Raw genomic sequence first — 27038 nt, 5'->3', positions numbered from 1 at the left:
TTCAGGTCCGGAGGCAACAGGGGCCACAGACTCGCGTGCTTAGGTTTGCTTCTTCAGGTCTTTGGCTGTGGTGGATGAATTTGCTAGTGGTGCAGCGAATCCAGGATTCGGCCTTTTTCAGCAGGATTCAGATTTGCCCTAATCCTTCTGCCCAGCTGAACCGAATCGAGGGGGGAAATCATGTGACTTTTTGTCAAAAAACAAGGAAGTAAAGAATGTTTTCCCCTTCCCACCCTTAATTTGCATATGCAAATTTGATTCAGTATTCAGCCGAATCTTTTGCGAACAATTCAGAGGGTTAGGCTGAATCCAAAATAGTGTATTCGGTGCATTCCTACAATTTGGTTCCCACCTTAGTGGCCAAGAAACTGGTCTTTATATTCCCTAGGCCACGGAAGAGTCCAATGTCCCACCCTCATGGGCAGCTGCATGCCTCTCTATTGTTAAAGGGGTGGTCAATTCTAAGGAAATTTTTAATTGGTCTTCATTATTTATTTTTTATAGTTTTTTTTTTTTAAATTTGGTTTCTTCCTCTGACTCTTTCCAACTTTCAAACAGGGGTCACTGACCCCCATCTAAAAACAAATGCTCTGTAAGCTACACTTTATCGCCAGTTTTTATTACAGGTATGGGATCCCTTATTCATAAAGCTCTGAATTACGGAAAGGCCGTCTCCCATAGACTCTATTGGAATAAAATAAACCAAATTTTTAAAAAGGATTTCCTTTTTCTCTTTAATCATAAAACATTAGCTTGTACTTGATCCCAACTCTGATAAAATTAATCCTTATTGGGGGCAAAACCAGCCTATTTGGATTATTTAATGTTTACATGATTTTCTAGTAGACGTAAGGTATGATTATACAAATTGTGGAAAGATCCATTATCTGGAAAACACCAGGTCCCAAGCATTCTGGATAGTAGGTCCCATACCTGTACTCATTTTTCTATTCAGACCATCACCGTATTCATATTCCTCTTACTCCAATCAATGCGTGGTTGCTAGGGTAATTTGGACCGTAACAACCAGATGGCTGAAATTACAAATTGGAGAGGCGCTGAATAAAAAGCGAAATAACCACAAATAATAAAAAATGAAAACCAATTGGAAATTGTCTCAGAACATCACCCTCTACATCATATTTACAAGTATTTAAATGTGTACAACCCCTTTGAGTATAAGTGGAACTATAGAAGTGTCAGTTGCGGCTGGTTAATATCTGTACTTTCATTATGAAGTAAGGGGCCATGACCAAATGTGTCAGCGCTAAGGGGGGGTCCCTGAGTCATAAGGCTACCAGCCACAGAACATTTCTATCTAGTTGGCTACAAACCTGACCAATTTACCCCTATCCATTGGACACATTGCTAGCAACAGCCAAAAAGGAGTTATTGCAAATAACTTACACAGTGAAGCTGAGTCAGTGTTCCAAGTAAAGGCAAAGTGTTTATGTATCAATAAACTGTGATACTGTGACTGGGTCGACAATGACCGGGGAAGGAACTAATCCGGCCCATTAAATACACACCCAGCTACACTTGCCCTTTAATTATAATCACAAAGGTACATACACCTCTGCTGGTACAGGTGAGCACATCCTGAACTTGGCATTCTGGAACATTGAGATTTTCATTGATATTTTCCCAGGCTTTGAGAATAGGGAATTCATCCCCTTTGCACCGTTGCTCCATATGCATTAAAATATGCCCCCTTTGTTTACAGTTTGATTATACATTATGGTTGGCCCTTCTGACCAGGCTGTGGGGTGTTCATTACATGTACCCGGCCTCCGATTAGACTGAGTCTGATCACACAAGCGTATGTGAGAGATGTGTGGCATATCTGGCCCACGGGCTGCTGGGACAACTTCCATTGTGGCCAGTTATGAACAATGCTTCTACTTAAAGGAGGACTAAACCCTAAAAATGAATGTGGCTAAAAATACCATGTTTTATATAGTGAAGTTTCAGCTTGTCAATAGCAGCAATGATCCAGGACTTCAAACTTGTCACAGGGGGTCACCATCTTGGAAAGTGTCTGTGACACTCACATGCTCAGTGGGCTCTGATTGGCTGTTGAGAAGCTAAGCTTAGGGCTCGTCACTAATTATCCAGCAGAAAATGAGCTTCCCCTGTAATATAAGCTGATGCTACAGGTTTGCTGATTATTCAATTCTGATGCTAATTGCACTGGTTTCTGTGCTGCCATGTCGTAATTATCTGTATTAATTACTAATCAGCCTTATATTGTGACATTTCTATTCTATGTGTACTGTATATTGTGAGTGGGTATTTTAGTTAGGCTTTAGTTCTCCTTTAAAGGACAAGGAAGCCTTCAATGTGTATAGGCTAAAAAAAACACTGCTCTACCCAATCAATATATTAAAAGGGTTGGCTTGTAAATTGATCAACAGGCTGGAAAGTCCCATACACAGCACAACCCCAATGCAATCTGATTGCTTTCCCAAGGGCCAAGGGATTTGCTTGGCCTGATGTATATCATTACTTGGCCCAGTCGTACAGGGTAAACTATCTGCTCCCCAAGCAATAGAATTGTACCAGATGGCAAAAAGGGGTTTATTACTTGGGGTATCAATTTGTTTGAACCCTTCAGTAATTATAATTGCTTAAGCCATGGGCACACAGAGGCTCTTCAGCTCTCAGCCTGCATATTTTTGCAGTGCATCTCCATGTGCCCTTGCCCTTATCTCAGATCATGAACTTTTGCTGCTTGGCTGAAAACCCCACTTATCCGGCGTAGTGTTCTTGTAGATACTGTGCCGCCATCTTGTTTCCTGTCCTAGGATCTTTTACATGACCCAGGGCTTGCACATGCCCAGTAGAGCAAAGGTTCAGGTTTTCTTTACTAGGTGCACAACCCAGCTGCAAGGGATCATTGGGACAGGCAGAAAGATGGCAGTGCTATCAGAACACTACATCTAGTGTTTGTGGTGTTTGTTTCTGTCTCTAAAATATTATTTGTGTAGGGCAGTGTTTTTGTCACATTGATTCAGGTTGCATGTGGGTATTGTTTAGCTGTCAGTTGTGTACTAGTGGCGGGGAGATGACGAGCATTGGCCGGGTTCAGTTCCGGGCACGTTGGGACCTTGTGTGTTGATTCTATTGTAATTGTTTTATCTTGGGCAGTGCAAATATTTTGCTGTTCTCTGCAGATATTTCCTTGCTAGCCGCTTTCCCTCTCCGGTTTGTAATTCCTTTCAAGGTCAGTTGAATGTAAATGTAATTTTGGAGCCAGTATTGTTATTGAGTCACAAAATAAAGGAAATCTTACTACTACTTGCTGGGAGCTTTGTATAGTCTTTTTAAAGGGATATTCAGTTTTTAATTGGCCCCACAAATGGCAAGAATATGTAAATACGATGATTGAGGAGGATAGCATGTGCCAAGGAGCTGGCAACAATAAAACATTAGGAGGGGCACCACATACACATAATAGTGGGAAATAACGCCAGCTTAAAGTGAAAGTAACATGGGCATGATTTATCTGCACTGTCAGCAGTCTGCATGTTTCTTTAGAACGGTTGGAGAGTTTTTATCTTTGGACTTTCCCCTAAATAGTTGGTAACGGTCAGAACATCATCTGTGCATATCTGCAGTAATAGCTGTGGGTTGAAGCCTGCCTGCCATCTTGCTTGCCTCAGCTGAGTCCATAGTGCTGCCCTGCGCTCATCTGAAGGCTACAGTTTACATAGCCATTAGATTGCCCTTCTGTTGGCTAGAGCTGCATTGTCCATGGCTGAGTTGCAATTAAGGATATCATACAACAAGGTCATTAAAGCTTTTGAGCTGACTGGGGGCCAGAGGGCCTCCAGTTGAACAAGTTCTAAGAATGGACAACATGATAGAGTTGCTCAGTGTGACCCTGTTTGCAAATTGTTGAAATATCTGTTGTGCTGCTAGTTGCATAATAAGATGGCATGTGCTTGGTGATGATCCTGACCAGTAGTATCTGGGTTTAATGGATCTTGGTTGAATCTTTGATTGAGCAGCTTGGGCTGATGCTTCATGCATACTGACTGGTACATCAACAGAGGAATTGAAGAGGGTCATCACTACTGCTGTTGGCCCAAACAAATGAAAAGTGGACATAACATTGGTAGGTCCAACCCTCAAGGTTGGTCAGGTAACTTGTGGGACTGGTCTGTGAGTTTTCGTCATCTTTTTGTTCTTTGTTTATACAATACATTGCCGCGGGTAGTTCCAGGAGACTCTGGGCGAGTGTGGGTATCTCTATGCTTCCACCGTTGATGTGTCCCTGGCAACACACATAGGGAACTATGCATGACCCCAATGATGAGCAGGAAGTACAGCTATGGGATCTGTTATCCAGAATGCTCGGGTCCTGGTGTTTCCGGATAACAGCTCTTTCCATAATTTGGATCTTCATACCTTAAGTTTACTAGAAAATCATGTGAACATAACATAAACCCAATAGGCTGGTTTTGCTTCCAATAAGGATTAATTATATCTTAGTTGGGATCAAGTACAAGCGACTGTTTAATTATTACACAGAAAAAATAAATCCTTTTTAAAGATTTGGATTATATTGAGTCTATGGGAGATGGCCTTTCCATAATTTGGATCTTTCTGGATAAATGATCCCATGCCTGTATTTTTAACATTTTGGTATGAGGCTGCAACTAACCCAAAGCCAAGGGAAGGGGGAGCAAGGCAGCCCTATGAGATAGAAGCTCGTATGTCCCCAAACTGAAAGTCCAGTGGTAGGAAGGAACGGCACGGAAGAACAGGAAAATGTTTTTCAGTACAAGAAATCAATATTTTTGTAAAGTTTCCCCAATACTGAAGCAACACTTTCATGCACAGGACTACAGTTGAGCTTCAAGAGAATCCCTTCATCTGAAGTGTTTGAGAATCAGCAGAATGTCCTTGCTTTCCTCTAATCATTGGATGTGATGGAGTCCTGCTTGGCACCGAGTGGTACTGATACTCTCCTTGTGCCGGGTGTCTGCCCCCCTGCTCAATCCATTCATGCACTTGCCTCTTTGTGTTTGTATAGTGATATATACTGTATAAACGCATACAGATCCCAAACATGAGCCTCAGCAGAATATGCACCCCTCTGTTTCATAAAGGGATACACACGTCATATAGGAATAAATTGGTCTCGGGTAGAAATGCTGTTACTCTTATACAAGCAAGAAAATAGTTTCCTCGTACTCAAATTACTTGATATCTGCTCTGAGAAAGAAATGCATTGAAGAAGAATAGCTGTGGCCCATTTATAGCTTTGTCATTGTCTCAGCAGTCAAAACCGGATTGAGCTCATGCCCTCTGATATAATTGGGCTCATTGATAATAATGATTATTATTGGGTAATAAGTGAATGTGCCGATCATTGGCCCATTTTGCAACAAACATGGTGGCCCTTGTTGGCCAACTCGGGCTCCTTTCTGCTCTTCTGGCAGAGGCAGTAAATCTCTCTGGGCTGTGATCAGTTACACGCGGATACAATCAGTTTCTAAGTGGATTTACCGGCATGTCTGGTTGAGGTGAGTTTAAGCTCCTTTCAGTCTGAGCCCACGGGCATATGTTGCCCAGCCTGGTTGACATGAGCCAGATTGGCTGACATTCTCTCTATCTGTGTAGCTGCAGAGGCATGTGCCTGGCTATGTGTAAGTGCAAGAGTTCATGTTCAGAATGTGGTGGCTTTGAAAGCTTCATCTGCTGGTGTAGATCAAATGCATATAGGGGTGGTCTGTTTCTGGTGTTTGAAGGCATTTATTTCTGGGTTCTCTTAAAAGAACAGAACTTGAGAGCTTCTAGGCACAAGCTTGTTTTTATGGGGCTCACTAGCTCACCTTTAAGAGCGCGCACCAGCAGTCTCTACAGTTACTATTGGTCAATGGTGGGCAGTTGGCAGATGTTTGCAGCTTGCTGAGTTTGAACCTGCTCAGGCAGAAGAACTTCCCCTTAAAGGCGATGCAATGGCAAAAAATTAAAATCCCATTTTTAATGAAAACGCAAACTATCTCCAATATATTTATATTAAAAAATTATCGTTTTTATAAGAAACCTAACTGTATGCAGTGAAATTCTCCCTTTATTTACTTGGGCTGACTGCTGTGAATACGAATTGTCAGACGGTCCCTAACTGCTCTGCAGGGAAACAATCATACTTTCAAGCCGCAAGGGCAGCCCACCAATCTTACTTCCCAGAACTTGAGCAGCTTTGTTTGTTCCCTGTAGAGCAGTCGGCGACTGTGTAGAGATTTGTATCCGCAGCAGTCAGAGCAAGTAAATGAAGGGGGAATACAATACGATTTCTTATAAAAAAAAAAAAAAGTATAGATTTTTTTAATTGAAGCATATTGGGGATAGGTTTCTTTTTCAGTTAATAAAGTAAAAATGGGATATTATTTTTGCCTTAACATCCTCTTTAATGTTTCCAACTCCAGCTACAGGGACAAAGATCATGGAGCCAAATTTAGGGCAGGACTGTGTCGCAGCTTTGATACGATGTGACACGATTGTCGGATGCAGATGCTGCGTCAACAATGCGACGCAATCCGACAATAGCATTACTTACCTTATTTCCGTCACATCCGACGTGATGCCTGCGTTTTTGCGCAGCGCGTCGGATCACGCCGGAATCGTAAGTGGAGTCCTGCCCTTAAACACACAAACTGGTATTGTTATTGAAGGATTCAGTCCTGCTGTATCGGCTTCTGGCAGATATTATTTGACTTGTGCTGTTTTGATAATTTGACGTTTCCTAAGCTTAACCTCCCAACTGAAGACCAGACCACACTGAGCATGTGCGTCGTCTTGGTCTTGCAAAGATGTTTAACATATTTACGAGATGATGACCCACTGTTGCCAACTTTACAAACCTAAATCATTTGTTTTATTAGGCTTGTGGTGCAGTAAGTTTGTTTAGTATACAAAATACAGCTTTTTTAGCCTTACTCTATTTTAGACTTGGCCCTGCTGTCCTCGTGGATCAGCTATTGTACTTGCCATTAGACAGCATTATGAGCCATGGGTGTTTGGACCACCAATGTTTTCCATTTGATGGCAGTGGCAGACAAAAGCCTCGTGCCATTAGTTGTGCTGTGCAAATGCAAGAATTTCTTTTGTCATTTCGTTTTGACTGTCTTGGAACTTAATGTGGCCCTCAGACCTCAGAGAATTTTGACCACTGACTATGCAGCAGCCTAATGGCCTTTGTCAGTGATGGAAGTTGGTGTCAGGGGATTTCCTTATTGGAAGAGCAACGTTATGTAATATTTGCATGCTGCTGTAGGACCTTTGAACCACTTTTGGGGAACCCCTTACTAGTATATGATGTGCCGTGAAACTTTATAAAAGACCAAGATGAACTATGAAATAAGCACAAATAAACCCTCTGTGCCTCGTGTTGGGTCTTTCCCATCAGCATTGGGAGGGGATTCTGTGTAAGGCAGTGACATGATGGAATTCCCTAGTGAGGCAGGCGATTACGCACTGAAGATGAGATGAATGTGTTGTGATTGATCCACTTTGCTTTAAAGGGAACAAACATCACCCTTTGTGCAGCCCGTGATAAATTAAATATGGAGCCTGAGAGCACAGTAGTATGGGAGGAGCCATAGAGAGAGCATTTGTACAGCACTATATTCGCTCCTACAGTCTCCATGCTGCCGGCCATTCTCATTGGTCAGTCAGCGATACCCAACCCTGTTGACAAAAGCTTTGCTATTGCTTGGGTCGGGTGTATGGCTAGATCCCCTGGTGCGGACAGTGAGAGCAATAACCAGGACGAGACCATTACCTGCCAGTCTGAGAAGCCGAATAGGGAACAGGTGCAAAGCTCAATATTTGTCCCAGAAACACTAATGCTAGAGGAATGCACATGTATCTTATAATTCTTTGTATTCAGTGCGTGTCTTAAGCGACTCCAATTTGTCTTACCAAAATTTTCCATATCTCCCCCCCCAGTCTATCAAGTAACATATTATGCAATGTTTCTCTCCTTTTGAGCAGGATTACTCAATTCTAACAAATAACATTTGTTTGTGTGGCTGACGCTGTCACCTAATGTTTTGTAACGGGAAAGCTTCATATGCAACAGAGCAATGCCTTGAGTCTCTGAGATTTGGGGTGAGATCTTATTTGTATCCAGGGTACCCCTGGAACTATAGCAGGGTGACTGTTACCCCAATGTTTCTATATATCTGTAACCTTGTTATGAGCTAAGGGGGCCCAGTCTGAAGGTCAGTTAGGGGAAGATTTGGGGTGAGGGCTTATTTGTACCCTGGGTACCCCTGGAACTATAGCAGGGTGACACCCCAGTGTTTCTATATATCTTTTACCTTATGAGCTAAGGGGGCCCAGTCTGAAGGTCAGTTAGGGGGAGATTTGGGGTGAGTGCTTATTTGTGCCCTGGGTACCCCTGGAACTATAGCAGGGTGACACCCCAATGTTTCTATATATCTGTAACCTTGTTATGAGCTAAGGGGGCCCAGTCTGAAGGTCAGTTAGGGGGAGATTTGGGGTGAGTGCTTATTTGTGCCCTGGGTACCCCTGGAACTATAGCAGGGTGACTGTTACCCCAATGTTTCTATATATCTGTAACCTTGTTATGAGCTAAGGGGGCCCAGTCTGAAGGTCAGTTAGGGGGAGATTTGGGGTGAGTGTTTATTTGTACCCTGGGTACCCCTGGAACTATAGCAGGGTGACTGTTACCCCAATGTTTCTATATATCTGTAACCTTGTTATGAGCTAAGGGGGCCCAGTCTGAAGGTCAGTTAGGGGGAGATTTGGGGTGAGTGTTTATTTGTACACTGGGTACCCCTGGAACTATAGCAGGGTGACACCCCAATGTTTCTATATATCTGTAACCTTGTTATGAGCTAAGGGGGCCCAGTCTGAAGGTCAGTTAGGGGGAGATTTGGGGTGAGTGTTTATTTGTACCCTGGGTACCCCTGGAACTATAGCAGGGTGACACCCCAATGTTTCTATATATCTGTAACCTTGTTATGAGCTAAGGGGGCCCAGTCTGAAGGTCAGTTAGGGGGAGATTTGGGGTGAGTGTTTATTTGTACACTGGGTACCCCTGGAACTATAGCAGGGTGACACCCCAATGTTTCTATATATCTGTAACCTTGTTATGAGCTAAGGGGGCCCAGTCTGAAGGTCAGTTAGGGGGAGATTTGGGGTGAGTGTTTATTTGTACACTGGGTACCCCTGGAACTATAGCAGGGTGACTGTTACCCCAATGTTTCTATATGTCTGTAACTTTATGAGCTAAGGGGGCCCAGCCTGAAGGTCAGTTAGGGGGAAATTTGGGGTGAGTGTTTATTTGTACCCTGGAATTATAGTGGTGGGGGGCACAGTCCAAACATTGAACAGAATGGGTCTTGAATTGAAAGTGTAAATTGGATCAGTGGATCCGCTTTTTCATTTGTGTGATTTCGTGTACAGCTGAGAGACTGGGAAAAAGGATCACAAGAGAAAACAAACCTAAAGGACTAACCTTTCTTTTTTTTTTGCATATAGATTTATTGAAAGTGTAAAGACCAGTGTAATAGAACTATACTGAGGGACTTTCTAACCAGTGTGAAATCCATATGTAAATAAATATATTCTAGTACATCTAAGGCCCCATGAGCCAACCAATTCATTTAGTAGCCTCTCATTGCTCCCATGCACTCCAGACATGTTTGTGAACTAAAGTATATTTCCATGATATGGGAGAGGTTGGAAAGTAAGAGAATAACAACAGTAAAAACCCCAGAAGCTTATCTCAGGGCTGTCTCACCATAGACACTAGTGCAAGATTACCAACACTCCCAGGAGGCTTAATAATGTGCTGAGCCTTGTGCCCGACCTGGAGCAGCTGGATGTGCCTGTGTAAATAGCAAATAAAGGCAGTAAATGTGTGCGAGACTGGCCCTACAAGTGTCCATTAGTACACAAGGCCATGTCTTGCTAATCTGCATGTTTTATGTGGATAAAAGGGACATTATGCTCATTAATTATACATTATATGCTGAGTAAAATGAGTATTCCCATTAGGGTTGCCACATTTTCCGGAGAGAAATACCGGCCTTCCTATATATTTATCTGTTTTCCCTATTAATAACATTGGGATCAGCAATCATTTTTACCGGCCAGGCCAGTAAAATAGCGACCAGGTGGCAACCCTAATTCCCATGTCTGAGACATCATTTACTTAGAGGCAATTCACCTTAACCTCAACTTCTGGCTTGTCACTGGGCCTCCCAAGGGTTCTGTCTGCAAAACAATTCTATTTCTATTTGGATCTTACTATTCAGCATTAACAATGGCCGATGTTTCATATTTTCCGGCGAGCCGACCAATATCCAAGTCTTCTGCCGATATTGGTCGGCTTGTCGTCCACCATATGCACACTGAATATCGTATATAAACTAGTTTTGTAGGATATTATTGGTGCGTCTATGGCCACCTGTACTGCACAACTCATTGGGATATATTAATCAAAGAGTGAAGTTAAATATCACCACCGTGAAATTCCGCCACTCCATTCATTTCTATAGGATTTTTATAAGAGTATCAATAAGTGAAAGTTCATCCTTTGATAAATACGCCTTTCAAAACACCATAGAAATGAATGGAGAGTGGCGGAATTTCACTCTAGAGGACTGTGGTGATCTCTAACTTCACTCTTTGATAAATATGCCCCATTGAAACGTCTGGCCAACTTGGGCCACTTGTGTGTGCGGCCTGAAATGGAGATCAGTGGCTCAACATTCCCTGTTTCTGCCTTTCTATCAAGTGGGATGGCACGGCTGAGTCACAGGGTGCAGTTCTGCTATCTCTATTAATCTGTTACTGCTCATAGATTTATTACAACGCAATGAAATGCTTATGTTGTTTCAGCCACTTGCCCTGAGCACTTCCTCCTTGGAATAGGTTCACTTCTGCAACAATTTACTCCTTTCTCCACCCGCTGAAACACGCCAGTGGAGAAAGTCTGCAGGTGCCATTACTATAAGTTTGCCCCAGACTGTATTTTAATTGATCGTTTTTTAAAGGGGTTGTTCACCTTTGAATTAAAGGGATACTGTCATGGGAAAAAACATTTTTTTTTAAATGAATCCATTCAATTTTGAAATGTGACATGGGGCTAGACATATTGTCCATTTCCCAGCTGCCCCAAGTCATGCTCTGAAAAACTTCAATCGCTCTTTACTGCTTTACTGCAAGTTGGAGTGATTTCACCCCCTCCCTTCCCCCCCCCAGCAGCCAAACAACAGAACAATTGGAAGGTAACCAGATAGCAGCTCCCTAACACAAGATAACAGCTGCCAGGTAGATCTAAGAACAACACTCAATAGTAAAAACCCATGTCCCACTGAGACACATTCAGTTACATTGAGAAGGAAAAACATCAGCCTGCCAGAAAGCATTTCTCTCCTAAAGTGCAGGCACAAGTCACATGACCAGGGGCAGCTGGGAAATTGACAATGTCAAGCCTCATGTCAGATTTCAAAATTGAATATAAAAAAATCTCTTTGCTCTTTTGAGAAATGGATTTCAGTGCAGAATTCTGCTGGAGCAGCACTATTAACTGATGCGTTTTGAAAAAAAAACATGTTTTCCGATAACAGGATCCCTTTAACTTTTAGTATGATGTAGAGCAGTGATCCCCAACCAGTAGCTCGTGAGCAAAATGTTGCTCCCCAACCCCTAAGATGTTACTCTCAGTGGCCTCAAAGCAGGTGCTTATTTTTCAATTCCAGGTTTGGATGCAATATTTGGTTGCATTAAAAACAAGATGTACTGCCAAACAGAACCTCCTGTAGCCTGCCAGTCCACATAGGGGTTACTAACAGCCAATCGCATCCCTTATTTGGCACCACCCAGGAACATTTTTCATGCTTGTGTTGCTCCCCAACTCTTTTTAAATCTGAATGTTGCTCACGGATGAAAAAGTTTGGTGACCCCTGATGTAGAGAATGATAAACTGAGACAATTTGCAATTGATTTTCATTTATTATTTGTGGTTTTTGAGTTTTGTTTTTTTAGCAAGCAGCTCTTCAGTTTGTAATTTCAGCCATCTGGTTGCTAGAGTCCAAATTACCCCAGCAACCATGCATTGATTTGAGTAAAGGATTGGAATAGGAAAGGGCCTGAATAGAAAGAGGAGTAGTAAAAAGCAGCAGTAACAATAAGGGGCAGATTATCAAGGGTCGAATTGAAAATTTGAATTCAAATTTTCCAGTTTTTTTTATGGCCAAAACTGTCAGATTTGACTAGGGAATTATTCAAATTAGATACGAGGTTTCTTTTTTTTTTTTTTTCTTTTTTTTTAAAAATTGAATTCGATTTTCGAGATTTATCATACTCTGGCCCTTTAAGAACTATTCGACTATTCGCCACCTAAAACCCGCTGAATTTCTGATTAAGTCAATGGGAGACATCTTGGGATCAATTTGGAGTTTTTTGCAGCCTTCCTGACATTTGAGTTTTTTTCTGAGAAAAAACTCAATCGAGTTTTCGATTCAAGTTTTCGGGTCAATCCTACTCACCTGAGTTTAACTAATTATATTTTTTGATAAATGTACCTCTAAATGTGTAGCCTTAAATAGCATTTTATGAGATGGGGTCAGTGACCCTCATTTGAAAGCTGGAAAGTGTCAGAAGTAAAGTTGCTAACAATTAGCCATTCTATGATGTATAATTGCCCTTTAAATTTGAACCTATTCAGACCCATCAGGAGAGAGGGTGGCCTTTGTTCCAGTGCGATTATGAAACATTTGATGCAATGAGTTACTGACTGAATCTGGAATGGCTAAAGATGGCCGTAGACGCAAAGATGCTATCGTATGATACGAAAGTTTGTACGATTTTCGGACCGTGTGTGGAGTGTCCTGACATTTTCAGGTGAGGGGACAGGGTAAAAGATTTATATCAGCTACCATTCTGACAAAATCAATGTGTAACTGTCACTTCTATTTTTCGGACATAACTTTCCTACGATTTCGGTATTTCAATTAATGGCCAGAGCATCGTGTGATTTGATCTCTTTACTACTTTGTATTTGTTTGAATGGTTAGTTGCAGGTCGGAAGATTGCCATGGGAGATTGATTGGCCGACATAGGCTATAATCTGTACGTCTATGGCCAGCTTTAGCCGGCAACCGGTTTTTGGCCAATTTATGGCATTTTCCATGCTTTCTACTTTGATTTAGTAAGGCGTACTTGAGTGGTCGGCTGCAGTGCTCATGGTTTTGTAAAAGGAGCGATCAAGTGAATTGAGTGGTTGGCTGCAGTGCACATGATTTTGTAAAAGGGGCGATCACGTGAATTGGGTGGTTGGTTGCAGTGCACATGATTTTGTAAATTGACCGATCAAGTGAACTGAGTGGTTGGCTACAGTGCACATGATTTTGTAAATGGACCAATCAAGTGAATTGAGTTGTTGGCTGCAGTGCACATGATTTTGTAAATGGACCGATCAAGTGAATTGAGTGGTTGGCTACAGTGCACATGATTTTGTAAATGGACCGATCAAGTGAACTGAGTGGTTGGCTACAGTGCACATGATTTTGTAAATGGACCAATCAAGTGAATTGAGTTGTTGGCTGCAGTGCACATGATTTTGTAAATGACCGATCAAGTGAATTGAGTGGTTGGCTACAGTGCACATGATTTTGTAAATGACCGATCAAGTGAATTGAGTGGTTGGCTACAGTGCACATGATTTTGTAAATGGACCAATCAAGTGAATTGAGTTGTTGGCTGCAGTGCACATGATTTTGTAAATGACCGATCAAGTGAATTGAGTGGTTGGCTACAGTGCACATGATTTTGTAAATGACCGATCAATTGAATTGAGTGGTTGGCTACAGTGCACATGATTTTGTAAAAGGAGCGATCAAGTGAATTGAGTGGTTGGCTACAGTGCACATGATTTTGTAAATGGACCAATCAAGTGAATTGAGTGGTTGGCTGCAGTGCACATGATTTTGTAAAAGGAGCGATCAAGTGAATTGAGTGGTTGGCTGCAGTGCACATGATTTTGTAAATGGACCAATCAAGTGAATTGAGTGCTTGGCTGCAGTGCACATGATTTTGTAAATGGACCAATCAAGTGAATTGTGAGGGGTCGGGTGCAGTGCACATGATTTTGTAAGTGGAGCGATCAAGAGTCTCTGCTTATAAGCACCACAGGAATGTTTGCTTAAACATCTGCATTATCAGTATGGAGGTGGGAGATGAAAGGGAGTGCTTTGGGGGAGGCTGCGATGGGTCAGTAAATCTTTGCAGAATGAACAAAAAGCAGGAAGGGGGGGGAGGGCTTGAGGCAATTGGCTGCACACAGCACAGGGAATACAGTGACTGATATAGTGGCCTGTTAATCACATGGGCCAGGCTGCAGACCCCCACACCATTTTCCTTGGGACACAAAGCTGTTGTTTGTTCCATGGTGCAGCTATTGACTTGTACTAGATCAAGCTTCTCCCCCCTCCACCAGCTTGGAACTAATTGTAGCACAATAAATAGCTCCCATTGTTATCTATGAGGCATGCCACATGCACTGGTAAATTGCAGCACTCAATGCCTCTGCACAGGGAAAATGCAACCCATTCGATTTTATTCGCTACAAGTTCTTTCACAGCGTGGTTTCAAAACGTTCGTTTGGTACAAATAATAAAGATATTTGTGTTTACTTTGACTAAATTGCCGGCATTTAGAGTCCGAACACGGATCTGCGAGATGTTGATACAAAAAATTTAATTGCCTGAAATTTCTAGGGAAATAAAAGGATAAAACACAAATGCTGCTGAATTATCAAACTGGATAACTTATTCAGAGTACAGGTATGGGATCCGTTATCCAGAAAGCTCCAAATTATGGGAAGGCCGTCTCCTATAGACTATATTTTATCCAAATTTTTGGAAAATTTTTCCTTTTTCTGTGTAATAATAAAACAGTAGCATCTACTTGATCCCAACTAAGATATAATTAATTCTTATTGGAGACAAAACAAGCCTTTTGGGTTTGTTTATTGTTTAAATGTTTTTTCAGAAGATTTAAGGAATGAAGATCCAAATTACGGAAAGATCCATTATCCAGAAAACCCCAGGTCCCAAACATTCTAGATAACTGGTCCCATATGTATTTATTCAAGTGATGTTTTCCCTTTCAGTGTTACAAACCGTTTCGCTATATTAGCAATTTGCACCTTGCCTGCAAGTTTTAGTCTAGAATTCCTGCTCCTTCAACCTTTGATACTGTATTTGTTTTTCTCTAAAATAGGCACCAGCATGTGAGCCGTTAAATTAAAGGGGAAATACTGCATTTCATTTTTTCCCTTAAGGACTCTATTTTGTGACTTGAAAGCTAACAGATCTGGTGCACTGCGGTTTGTGGTTGAGCTAAGTAGTCACATTGTCTGCCCTTTGTTGTGCTTGTTTTGTCTTACAAATAAGATGGAGTTTATAATGCAGGAGGGCTATCTGTTTCTGCAGGAGTATACTGTTCGTTAAGAAATTACACCGTTTTGGAATGGAATGATAAGGGTACATTTCACTACAGGTTGTACTTGTATAAGTTTGTATGTGACAAATCTTTTTGCTCCTCTATCTTTCTATCATATCTATTGATCGTCTGTCTATCATGTCTGTCTTTTATCTATCTATAATTTATCTATCTTGTCTGTCTATCTATCATCTATCTATCGATCACCTATCTATCTATTATCTATTTATTATCGATCGATCTATCATATATGTATCTATCTATATCTGTGCACAGGTAATACCTCTTCCTCCCAATGTCATTATTGCTCTCAAGAACCAGGAATCTGTAATATGAGATTAGTTCTGATTTAACCCTACATACTTCTTTAAAGCATATCAAACTTTTATATTTTAGGGCAATGGCACACCAGGATAATAATCGCTAGTGACAAACCTCTGCTTCTGCAGGTGACTAATCACCTGTAATCTCCAGTAAAAGCTTTTCCATAGGCAATATTGTGACTCTGGTGGTAAAACCCACGTTTCACTTCAGTCTCCCAAAATCTCTTGAAATTTCCTCTTGTAGCAACTTCAAGTGATTCTGGGATCCTGGTGTGCCATTGCCCTAAGGTAATGTCCTAGGGGTGGGGTCGGCGGTGTAGCAATTAAAGTGACTTAAGTGCTTACCGTATACTCACACCACTTCTTTAAAGGGGCAGGTCCCCTGTAAGTTAACTTTTTTAGTATGTTATATAGAGTGGCTGATATTAAGCAAATTATTTGCCTTCTTCTTCCTCTGACTCTTTCCATCTTTCAAGTGGGGGGGGGGGTCACTGACCCCATCTAAAAAAAACAAATGCTCTGCAAGGCTACAAATGTATTGTTATCGCTACTTTATATTTCAGGCCTCTCCTATTCATATTCCTGTCTCTCATTGAAATCAGTGTGTGGTTGCTAGGGGAATTCAGACTGTAACAACTTGATTGCTGCAAATCGCGTGAGACCGGGGTATGGGAATATTTAATGTATTCGTGTAGCGTTCGTTATGGCTCTTGCTGGGGCTATTGGATGTGGATGGCCGGTGGTTTTATTTCTGTGATTTAGCACTGGGCATGGTACTGTGAGGATCATTCCATTGATTGTGCTTCACTTGCCCAGGGCTACCCAATCCTTTTTATGTGCTCTCTCCTTTCCTAGCGCACCAGCTGTTCCGGCTGCTTAGGGCTATCAGCAGGGCGACTTTAAGGGCCAGGGCACATGCTCAGATTCGGGTAGATTAGTCTCCTCTTCTTCGGGGCGACTAATCTCCCCAAACTGCCTCCCGCCTGCTAGAATGTAAATTGTTTTCCGAAGTTGCCTGACGTTTCCTTATGAGGCAACTTCAGAAAAACGAAGCGTTCCGGTGCCATCCCGCTGGCGGTTTAGATTTTAGCCGGCGGGAGGCAGTTCGGGGAGATTAGTCGCCCTGAAGAAGAGGAGATTTGTCGCGGGGCGACTAATCTCTCCTAATTTGAGGGTGTGCCCTGACCCTTAAGGGCTGTCCTCATGTGAACTTGGGTGTGTAAATCTTCAGACGATTAATATATTGCAGGAGATCCCTTAGCTAATAAATATCATATACGGTCACGTGATTCTATTGTACAAACACGGGCCACTTACTATTGTCTTATTCCCGGCTCATTAACACAAGGAATTCCACTCGGGCATGTGCTAAATACAACTGTAATATTTTAACCTGGAGCGAAATTTGTAGTGTATTAAAGGGGAACTCTACCCTAAAACTGAATCTCTGGTGGGTTGGCACTTGGAGCGCTTCGTTTTCCGAAGTCACCTCGAAGTTTCCTCGTCAGATAACTTCAGGCGACTTCTGAAAACGAAACTCTCTGAGTGCCATCCGGCGTCGATTTTCATTCTAGCCATCGGGAGAGAGTCGCCCCGAAGAAAGGGAGATTCATCGCTGAGAGACAAATCTCCCCGATTTGCAGCATGTATCTCTGCCCTCACAGTATAAACTGCCCTTTCCTTTGTGTCATTGCACCTAGTTCTATGGAAAAAAAACTTCCATCAAATGGTTTTACCTTCTAAAGAAAATATAACCTTTACCCCCTATGAACTCGTTGGAACGGTCCAGAAAAGAAGCTGCTTTCACTGGTTGCTTAAAGGGTAAATAAGGTCCAAATGGAAGAAAATATCATTCTAAGCAACTCCGCAAATACATATCCATATATACTAATCCAAAATGATTAGTAAACGTAACTTCAATTAAAATCAGTGTCTGTCTCGGGCTCTTCTCCGATGCGTGTAACCATGTAGCAGAAGCCAGTGGGATATCCTGGAGAGAAGCGTGCAAAGCATTATGGGAAAGGCGGTGGCTGGAGGAGACTTCTGCTGCATTGTTTCAAGATTCAGAGCCAAGTGTGCAAAAAGGACAGACAAAATGCTGCTTTCAACCTAGAGAAGAATACAAACGAGATGTCTCTCTGTATATATAATATATAGGAAATATTCTGTACTCTTGTTTGCATTGATTGTGCTGCAGTGTGTTCTTATAGTGCTACACTTGCAGCACATGGGTTATCATATAGTCCAGACGGAAGTGACAGATACTAATTGTATCAACCAGTCTTCCTGTGTGTGTGTCTGCAGAGCAGAAGTATCATGCTTTTGTTTGCTGCAGAGAAGCACTGCGTGTGCCCAGGCCATTGTGTTCTGCAGAGATTATCTGCTGTGTAAACAGGAGGCTGCCCCCATGGCTATACTGCATATTGATATCCCTGATATTGGGGTCTCTGCAGGAAGTGCACAGTTAAAGGGGAACTATCCCGAAAATTTAAATTTTGTACAAGCTACAGCATACTGAAATAAACTTTCTGAATACAATTAAATATTCTGCACAGTTTTTGAAATAATCCAAGTTAATATTCATTATTTCTCTCTCAGCATCAGTTTCTCTTCATTCTGTCTTCATGCGGCAGTTGGGTGTCAGATATTCATTGACAGTTAGGTCCAATATATCTATAGGGGGGCTTCCTTTCCTAGCAGATGTTTTAGAGCTCATTCAAATAACTGATTCCAGTACAAACAAAATAACGGCCTTTTGCACAAATCCTGCATGTAGAGAGACATGATGTCTGGTGAGTTTAATAGAGTGAGCTCTAATACATCTCCTAGGAAAGAAGCCCCCTATAAGATATATTGGATCTAAAGGTGGCCATAGACGTTGAGAGGATCTCTCCCCAATACGCCCACACTGAAGTGGGCGATAACGGGCTGAGCCAATCGTTGGCTCTAGGGCCCAACGATCGGATCACAATGGATCCTATATGGGCGGTCGGATCGCAAGACCACATAGACGCACAGATGTGACTGCAATCTGACTGGATTTTTTAACCTGCCCGACCGAGATCTGGCCGACTTTCAGATGGGCCAATAAGCTGCCGACTCGGTCTGTCTAATTTGCCCGTGTATGGGGGGTCTTAACTGTCAATGATTATCTGACGCCCAACTGCTGCATGCAGACAGAATTAAGAGAAACAGATGCTGAGAGAGGAGTAGTGAATATAAACTTAAGGTGGCCATACACTACTACGACATCGCCAAACGAGCAGATATTTTCCCCGATATGCCACCAACGGCAGGGCTATATCCGGCATAATCTGAACGTTTGGCTCTATGGCCGAACTATCTGATTACGACGAGTGCAATGGGCTCAGACGGGTTGGTCGGGAGAAAAATCAAACCTTCCAGATCAATATAACGTCCAGATATCGATCGGAAAGACCCGTCGGAAGCCTTCATACACAGGCAGATTAGCTGTCAAATTGTTCTAAACTATATTGGCAGCATTATCTGCCCGTGTATGGCCTTTAATTATTTTAGAAACAGTGCAGAATATTTAATTGATTGTATTTCCAACGTTTCTTATTTCAGTATGATGAAGCTTATATTACATTTTAATGTTCCCCTTGAAGGGCCACACGTGGGCTGGAATACTCTGACTGATTTCAGCCCTATCACAGTAGTCTCCTCTCTCTTTTGAATTCAGTGTTGAATTGGAGGCAATCAGCAAAGAACTGCGAGTCTCGGCATTTTTAGCCAAAAATCCATGGAAGTCTGTTCGTGCGGCTCCCGATTTAACACTTCTAAAAGCGGGAGAGAGAGGAGGCTGCCCTGCTGCACCCCTAGCCTTTTGAACTGCACAAATTTCAGTGTGAAATGTTGCGTCTGCAGGCACCGATCAGAAACCATGCTTCCAGGTGCAGCCAGACAGAAGCGCAGCAGATTCATTGCAGGCCGAGATTCTCCATCCTATGATTAAGTATCCTATTGATACGAAACGCGTAAGGCTGTATCCTAGTGCACTGAAATAAAAATACTTTTTAACTAACAAGTCTGCCTGGAAGATTTGTCTTTGGAAGTGCCTGCTCATTTTTCCTATTGGAGATTCTCCATTGTCTGGCCTAAATACACACATGCACTGTGCTGGCAGTGCTCTTTACAAGCTGCTGGGCGACTGGAATGCAGAAAGGAGTGAGTAGATGATTAAATGCTGCAGGAGGGAGCAGCCCTGTTGATTTTCAGGCCTCTGCTTGTGATGGGTAAAACAATAGCCTCTTCCTCCTCCTTCATAAACTGCTGACTCCGAGTGGTTTGCTCAACTTTCACTCCTTTCACCCAAAGCCTCTGCGCCTGACTCTGTGCCAGCCTCTCATGTAACAGCAGCCTGGGATTTATGCTCCATCTTCCTTTTCTTAAATTAATTATTCTCACTGCCATGTGGGATCTGCAGAACATATCAAACACCAGTCAATCGGCTCCTTGATAAAACAAGAGCTCCAGCCTGAAGTATAACAGATCATGTTAATCATATTTATGTTCCCTGGAAATCCATGTGCTCTTCCCATAATCTCCTTTATACCAGCACGGCTTTCTGTCATTAATTCAGTAGCCATACGGCAGAAACCACTGATAGTTATGAGCCAGTCAGTGGCTCTTGTTAGCCAGATAGTGTGTGATTATATAACAGGTCTATCCTGATTCAGGGCCAGGGGAAGCCTTTGAGAGTAGTTTGATGGCTTCTGCTTGCACCAGGGATCCATAGATCTCAATGTGACCTGCTCATATGCCTTATATCATATTATTGGCACACGTAATGGTAGAAGATCACTGATTTAAAACAGGTAGAGGGGCCCAGCTTGCATTTCCATAAGGGCCAGGGCACACGCTGCTATTTCGGGAGATTAGTCACCCATCGTCAAATGTTTCTTCTTCGGGCGACTAATCTCCCTGAACTGCCTTCCCGCCGGCTAGAATGTAAATTGCCGGCGGGATGGCAGTCTGATCGCTTCGGCTTTCCGAAGTCGCCTGCAGTTTCCTCGTGAGGCAACTTCGGGTGACTTAAGAAAACGAAGAGCTCTGAGTGCCATCCTGCCAGCGATTTACATTCTAGCCTGCAGGAAGGCAGTTCAGGGAGATTAGTCGCCCAGAGAAGAATCGATTTGTCGCTAGGCGACTAATCTATCAAAATAGCAGCGTGCGCCCTTAGCCATAGAGAGCTTGTGTTCATATAATTGGTGTCATCTAGTATAGTAACTATGGTAGGTATGTCTGGGTGAAAAAATTAATTGAGGAATTAGCTAAAATGTTGACTTTCTTTTCAGGTTAACCCAGCGTGCGGACTGGAGGTGGGCCATGGAGAGGGCAGCCATTATCTGTCGCTGGACCTGGTTACAGGCGCAGGTGTCGGACTTAGAGTTTCGGATAAGGCAGCAGACTGAAATATACAAGCAAATCCGTTGTACCAAGGTAAGGCATTCTGACTGTGATATCTAATGGCATTCGAGTCTGTGGCATGTCCCATGCACAACCTGTATCTGCTATTGTTGTGACTATAATTCCCCTAAACACACTGGAAGGGGCATGTCTTTATCCAGATCCAAATAAGCAGAGGAGGAAGGCTTTAGGACCCAGTGAGATGAGCATTTTGTCTGTAAGTAGCAGTTAAAGGGAAAGTAGGATCGCAATCCTCTTTCCAAACCAAAAATAAAAATATCTGCTCATGCCCCTCCGTAGTGGGCTTGGGTGGCCTGGTGATATGTGGAAGTGCTTCTGCTCACACGTTCCAGCTCCATTGGCCTGATTTAAATGGATTTGTAAGAGCATTCTTGCAGCTGGCCATATTGCACAATATCCACGGACCAGACTTGCCCTGTGCTTAATATGTTACAGTACTGAAGTAGAAGGGGAAACCGTCCTCCATAGTCCATGACACATTCCCCACAACCTGAATTATCTACCAGTGGAAAACTTGAGCAACTGACCCGGGAACCAAAACAACATAACACAATGACGATTCTAAAGTGTCGGTCACGTGGTTTGAACCCAGAAATATTCATTATTCTAGAAACTGTACATCATTAAAGGGGAACTTTTGATATGAGCTTCATCATACTGACATTAGAAACTTTCTAAAAACAGTCAGTTAAATATTCTGTAAGTCCGTTCCACTCCTGAGCCCAGGGGACGAGTGATCGGATCATTTGACTCTCTATGTTTGTGGCCAAATCAGATAAAGAGCCTCTTACGTGGTGATTTTGCCAAAGATCTGCACCTGGCTTTACCTGTAGCACTTGGGCTTTCTGGAAGCAGCTGTGGCCTCTGAATCAGCCTTGGGGCACAATGGGTTGGGCAGGGCTTTGTTTATACAACAGATTAAAGTTGGCAGAGCGGATAGTTAATACACTGCAATAATCACACGACACTTCTGCTTAAAAACAACAGTATTTTCACATCTACATGAATGAATGTGTTATAGGCTTTTATGGCAAAAATGCCATAAGGTGTATTTAGGAGGTTTATCTCGGAGCGCGGTGATGTTTGCTTACAGGTGACAGACCCATGAGGTTTGGGGGTGTGTGTATGTATGTGTATATATCGATATATCGATATCTATATATCTATATAATCTATATATCTATATAATCTATATCTCAGGAAGGCATGAGTGCACACTGGGATTTACTTAAAACATAGGATGTTTGTTTTGTTACATTAAAACAGGTCAACATTTCGGTCCACCTCTAGGACCATTATCATCTTTTTTTTTTTTTTTAATAATTTTATTTTTTCCTAGGGATGCATCGAATGCAGGGTTTGCTTCAGGATTCGGCCGAATCCTTAAGCCAGGCTGAACTGAATCAGAATTTGCATATGTAAATTAAGACGGGTAGGGAAGTCACGTGAAAAGTGGATTTTTTTTCCACTATTTCCTTTACTGTCCCTAATTTGCATATGCAAATTCGGATTTGGTTTGGTATTCAACCAAATCTTTCACCAAGGATACCGGGATTTGGCTGAATCCCAAATAATAAATTTGGTGCATCCCTAATATATTCATTAGGAAGTAGGTGTTTTTTGTTCATTTGGAAATCAAGAACATTTTAGGGCAGTGACACACGGCTGTGGGCAACAGATGCCTCTCGATGCCTCTCCGGGCAACAAATCTTCCCATTTACCACAACCCTTAATGTACAATGTCCTATCGGTGGATCTAGAGAATGATCAGCGGATGTTCTCTCCGCACGCTTTTCATCTGTAATGTTCCTGTCATTAGCAGTTATGTGCCCGTGACCTCGCAGCAGCTCCATGGAAACAAGCCCAAGGCCCATTGTACAGATACCCAATGTACCTCAAACACGAGGGAAATCCGACTGAAAGATTTGCATTCTGCTGCCCATAACTCACTGCTACTTTTACTATCTATGTGTTTGTTCTGCCTCTGTCAGATCTGGGTGCAGACACATGGAGCAGATTTCGGCACAAATATTCATAATCGCTTATTTCATTGCCAAAATCCTCTCCGTCTGCCTGCTGTGATTTAGCCAGCAGAGTAACACCCGTTATACCCCCCACCACTGACTTTAGTGGGAGTGACCTAGTACCGGATGTTTTTGGGCTGAAAACCCCAGTACTGGTTCTGTTGAAGGGGTCCCACTGAAGGCAGTTGGAAGCATGTGGGCAGTTTTGGGTGCTCTCCCCTTGCCCAAGTCTGGCTTATGACTCATTAGCCCTATGGCTGATAGAACATGGGGTGTATACTTCCTTCTTTAAAGGAGAAACAAACCCTACCCCCCTACCCTACATTGACCCTCCTCCCCAGCCTAGCTGCTCCTCCCCAGGCAGCTCTTTACTACAGATTCTGTCCAGCGGAGTTCACGGGCGCCGTCTTCAGCGCTTTGGTGATCTTCAGAATGAGACCGGTGAAGTGGCGCATGTGCAGTAGGAGCAATTTTCTGTTTTGCAACAACTGCGCATGTGCCAGTCTCATTCCGAGGATTGGTGCCCCTGAACTGCGCTGGACAGAGTCTGCATAGAGGGGTAAGTAAAGACTATGGGGCATTGTTTCTCCTTTAAGGTTGCCATACACTATAAGAAATTGCCAAACAAGTGGATCTTTCCCCGATATGCCCACCAAAGGCAGGGTGATATCGGGTTAATCCAATCGTTCGGCCCTAGGGCCAAACAATCAGATTACAGTGATAGCAAGTGATAGCAATGGGCGCCGACAGGATGAGGACCGAATCAACGAGCTGATGCAGCCCCCGATCTCCAGGGAAAATATTTGCCTGATTTTGCCCAGATATCGATCTGGGAGGCTAGTCGTACTGCCTCATACATGAGCAGATACGCTGACTAATCGATCTAAAGGACTAGTTTATGGCCACCGTTACAAGCTCATTGCTGGTGCCGGCTGGTTTTCAGCAGGAAAATACATATTTGACAGTTTTTGAGCTGAAAACTTCGTCATCTGCTGTAACATTTGCTTTCCAATTTAGCCAATCTCTTCACATCTAGTGATTCCCACTGAACCCTGTTAATATTTTAGTGTTCATAGTAATTTACATCTGTCACACAGGGAGAGACATTGCAGATTGGTTGGTTATTTCAGTGGTGAAAACTACATTACTTGCCCAAAAGTACATTTTATTTATAACTTATGGTTCCTATTGTAGCACAGAGTCTCTTAGGGTTAGTTCACACAGGACATTTTGGGGAGATTTGGTCGCCCGGCGACGTATTGCCTCGTTTTTGCAGCGACCAATCTTCCCAAACGCCTTCCCTGTTCCTGCGCCGGCTAAAATGAAAAAAACACTGGCGCTAATCACACGCTGCGGTTCATTTTCCAAAGTTGCCTCACGAGGATAGGCTTCTATCTCAGTGGACCTGTATCAAGGAGATATAACCCAGAAAATAAATCGGTGAAAGAAAAGGTCATTCTAGGCAACTTGCATGTATTGCACTGGTTTTAAGTTGTGTAAATGGAATGGCTATTAAGCAACTTTTCAATTGGTCTTTATTGTTTACTAGTTTTTAAAATGATTTACCCTTTTCTAATGGGGTTCATTGACCCCATCTAAAAAAACAACTGCTCTGTGAAGCTACACATTTAAACAAAAGTAAAGTTTGGGTGAAGAAAAACCAGATATGCGCAAGATTTGCTGCAAAGGTGCCTTTAATCACCAACACACTTAGTGTGTTGGTGATTAAAGGCACCTTTGCAGCAAATCTTGCGCATATCTGTTTTTTCTTCACCCAAACTTTACTTTTGTTTGAATTTTGCTTGGGATGGAAGCAAGGGTGTAAGAGACCGAAGAAAACGTTCAAGGGTAACTATACCAGTGCATATTGGCTAAGCTACACATTTATTGCTATTGCTACTAATTACTCTCCTATTGATATTCCAGTCTCTTTTTCAAATCAAGGTTCATTTGGGACCCTAGCAACCAGACTGCTGAAATTGCAAACAGGAGAGCTGCTGAATAAAAAGCTAAATAACTCAAAAACCACAAATAATAAAAAATGAAAACCAATTGCAAATTGTCTCAGAATATCACTCTATACATAAGGGTGCCCAGGACGTTGATCGCGGTCTACCAGTAGATCTCGTTAATGTTCCTGGTAGACCGCGATCTGGGGCCTGGCTTCACTGACTTGAAGAGAAGAGGAACGAAGGAGATGCACAGCACGGAGGGAGAGGCACGAGTGGCACGAAGGGAAGAGAGGGGAGAAGTGCGGCACAAAGAGAAGGGAGAAGAGCGGCACAAAAGGAAGAGAGGGGAGGACAAGCGGCACAAAGGGGAGGGAGAAGAGTGGCACGAAGGGAGAAGAGCAGCACAAAGGAAGGGACGGGAGAAGAGCAGCTCAAAGAGAAGGAAGAAGAGCGTCACAAAGGGAAGAGGGGAGACGAGCAGCACAAAGGAAAAGGAGGGAGATGAGCAGCACGAAGGAAAGGGAGGGAGACGAGCAGCACGAAGGGAAGCGAGGGAAGGCGGGGTAAACGAGCAGCACAGCAGGGAAGAGAGGGAAGCAGGCACAGAGGGAAAGGACAGAGGAGGGAGAGCTGCAGGCACGGAGGGGAAGGACATGGTAGGGAGAGCTGACAGCAGGTAGAGCGGAGAGCAGCAAGCACGGGGATGGTAGTGCATTCAAACTTTCATAACCTGTCAAATTTTGTAAAATAAACATGGTAATTAGGGGGTGTGGTCAAAAAATGGGCGTGGTAAAAATTCCGCTGCATATTATCAAGGTAGATCTCCTGATGGGGGCCAGGTGTCAAGAGTATATCCCAGCGTAACAAAGTCTGGGCTCCCCTGCTCTACATCATACTAACAGTTAACTCAAAGCTAAACAAACCTTTCATTGCTATAGTGTTTCAAAACTCAGAACTGCCAGTGCAGAGAATAGAGGGAAGTGCCATTTCCAATTGTTATGCTGACAAAAAAAGTTCTGTGCAGCTTTCGGTTACTTTTTGGAATGTTTGTTGCTTCTATGGAAGAAAAAATAAACGGAGCCCTACTGATAAGCCCAGTTATGGGTGTGGGATGCTCTTGTTTAAATGGGATCCTACTCAAATCTCTCTTAACTGCAGCTCAAATCAGTGTGTTGTGCAGTTTCATGAGAGACGCATGGGAATAATAATAATATCCCCTGAGACCACGGCTAATACTTCCTTAACCCATTGGCCTTATTTAACTGATCAAATGAAGCATCAACCAGGAATGAGCATAAAGGGGTTGTTCACTTTTACAACGAGTGATATTCTGAGACAATTTGCAATTGGTTTTCATTTTTTATTATTTGTGGTTTTTAAGTAATTTCGCTTTTTATTCAGCACCTTTGCATTTTTAGCAGTCTGGTTGCTAGTGACCTAATTCCCCTAGCAACCAGGCATTGATGTGAATAAGAGACTGGAATAGAAGAGGCCTGAATAGAAAGATGAGGAATAAAAAGTAGCAATAAAAATACATTTGTAGCCTTACAGAGCATTTGTTTTTTAGACGGGGTCAGTGACTCCCTATTTGAATGCTGGAAAGAGTCAGAAGACGGTAAATAATCCCAAAACTATATAAAAATAAAAAACAAATACTAAAAATAACTGAACCACCCCTTTAAAGGAACAGTAACATCAAAAAATTAGTGTTTTAAAGGTATACAAATATAATGCAGTGTTGCCCTGCACTGGCAAAACAGAGTTTGTTTCAGAAAGAGTTTATATAAACAAGCTGC

At 42.7% G+C, this 27038-nt stretch overlaps 1 protein-coding gene across 1 annotated transcript in view; it reads left to right on the top strand.

Moving 5' to 3' along the window:
* Window positions 1-27038, top strand: part of kansl1.L (KAT8 regulatory NSL complex subunit 1 L homeolog) — a 57621-nt gene that overhangs the window by 2350 nt on the left and 28233 nt on the right. Inside the window, exon 2 of the mRNA XM_041565725.1 lies at window positions 21134-21278. Coding sequence (XP_041421659.1) covers window positions 21134-21278 — 145 coding nt within the window. The remainder of the gene's footprint in view (window positions 1-21133; window positions 21279-27038) is intronic.

The sequence above is a fragment of the Xenopus laevis genome, chromosome 6L (genome assembly GCF_017654675.1).
Source record: "Xenopus laevis strain J_2021 chromosome 6L, Xenopus_laevis_v10.1, whole genome shotgun sequence".
NCBI lineage: Eukaryota > Metazoa > Chordata > Amphibia > Anura > Pipidae > Xenopus > Xenopus laevis.
Note: the sequence above shows the minus strand (reverse complement) of the source record. Positions and strands in the feature narration are given on the sequence as shown.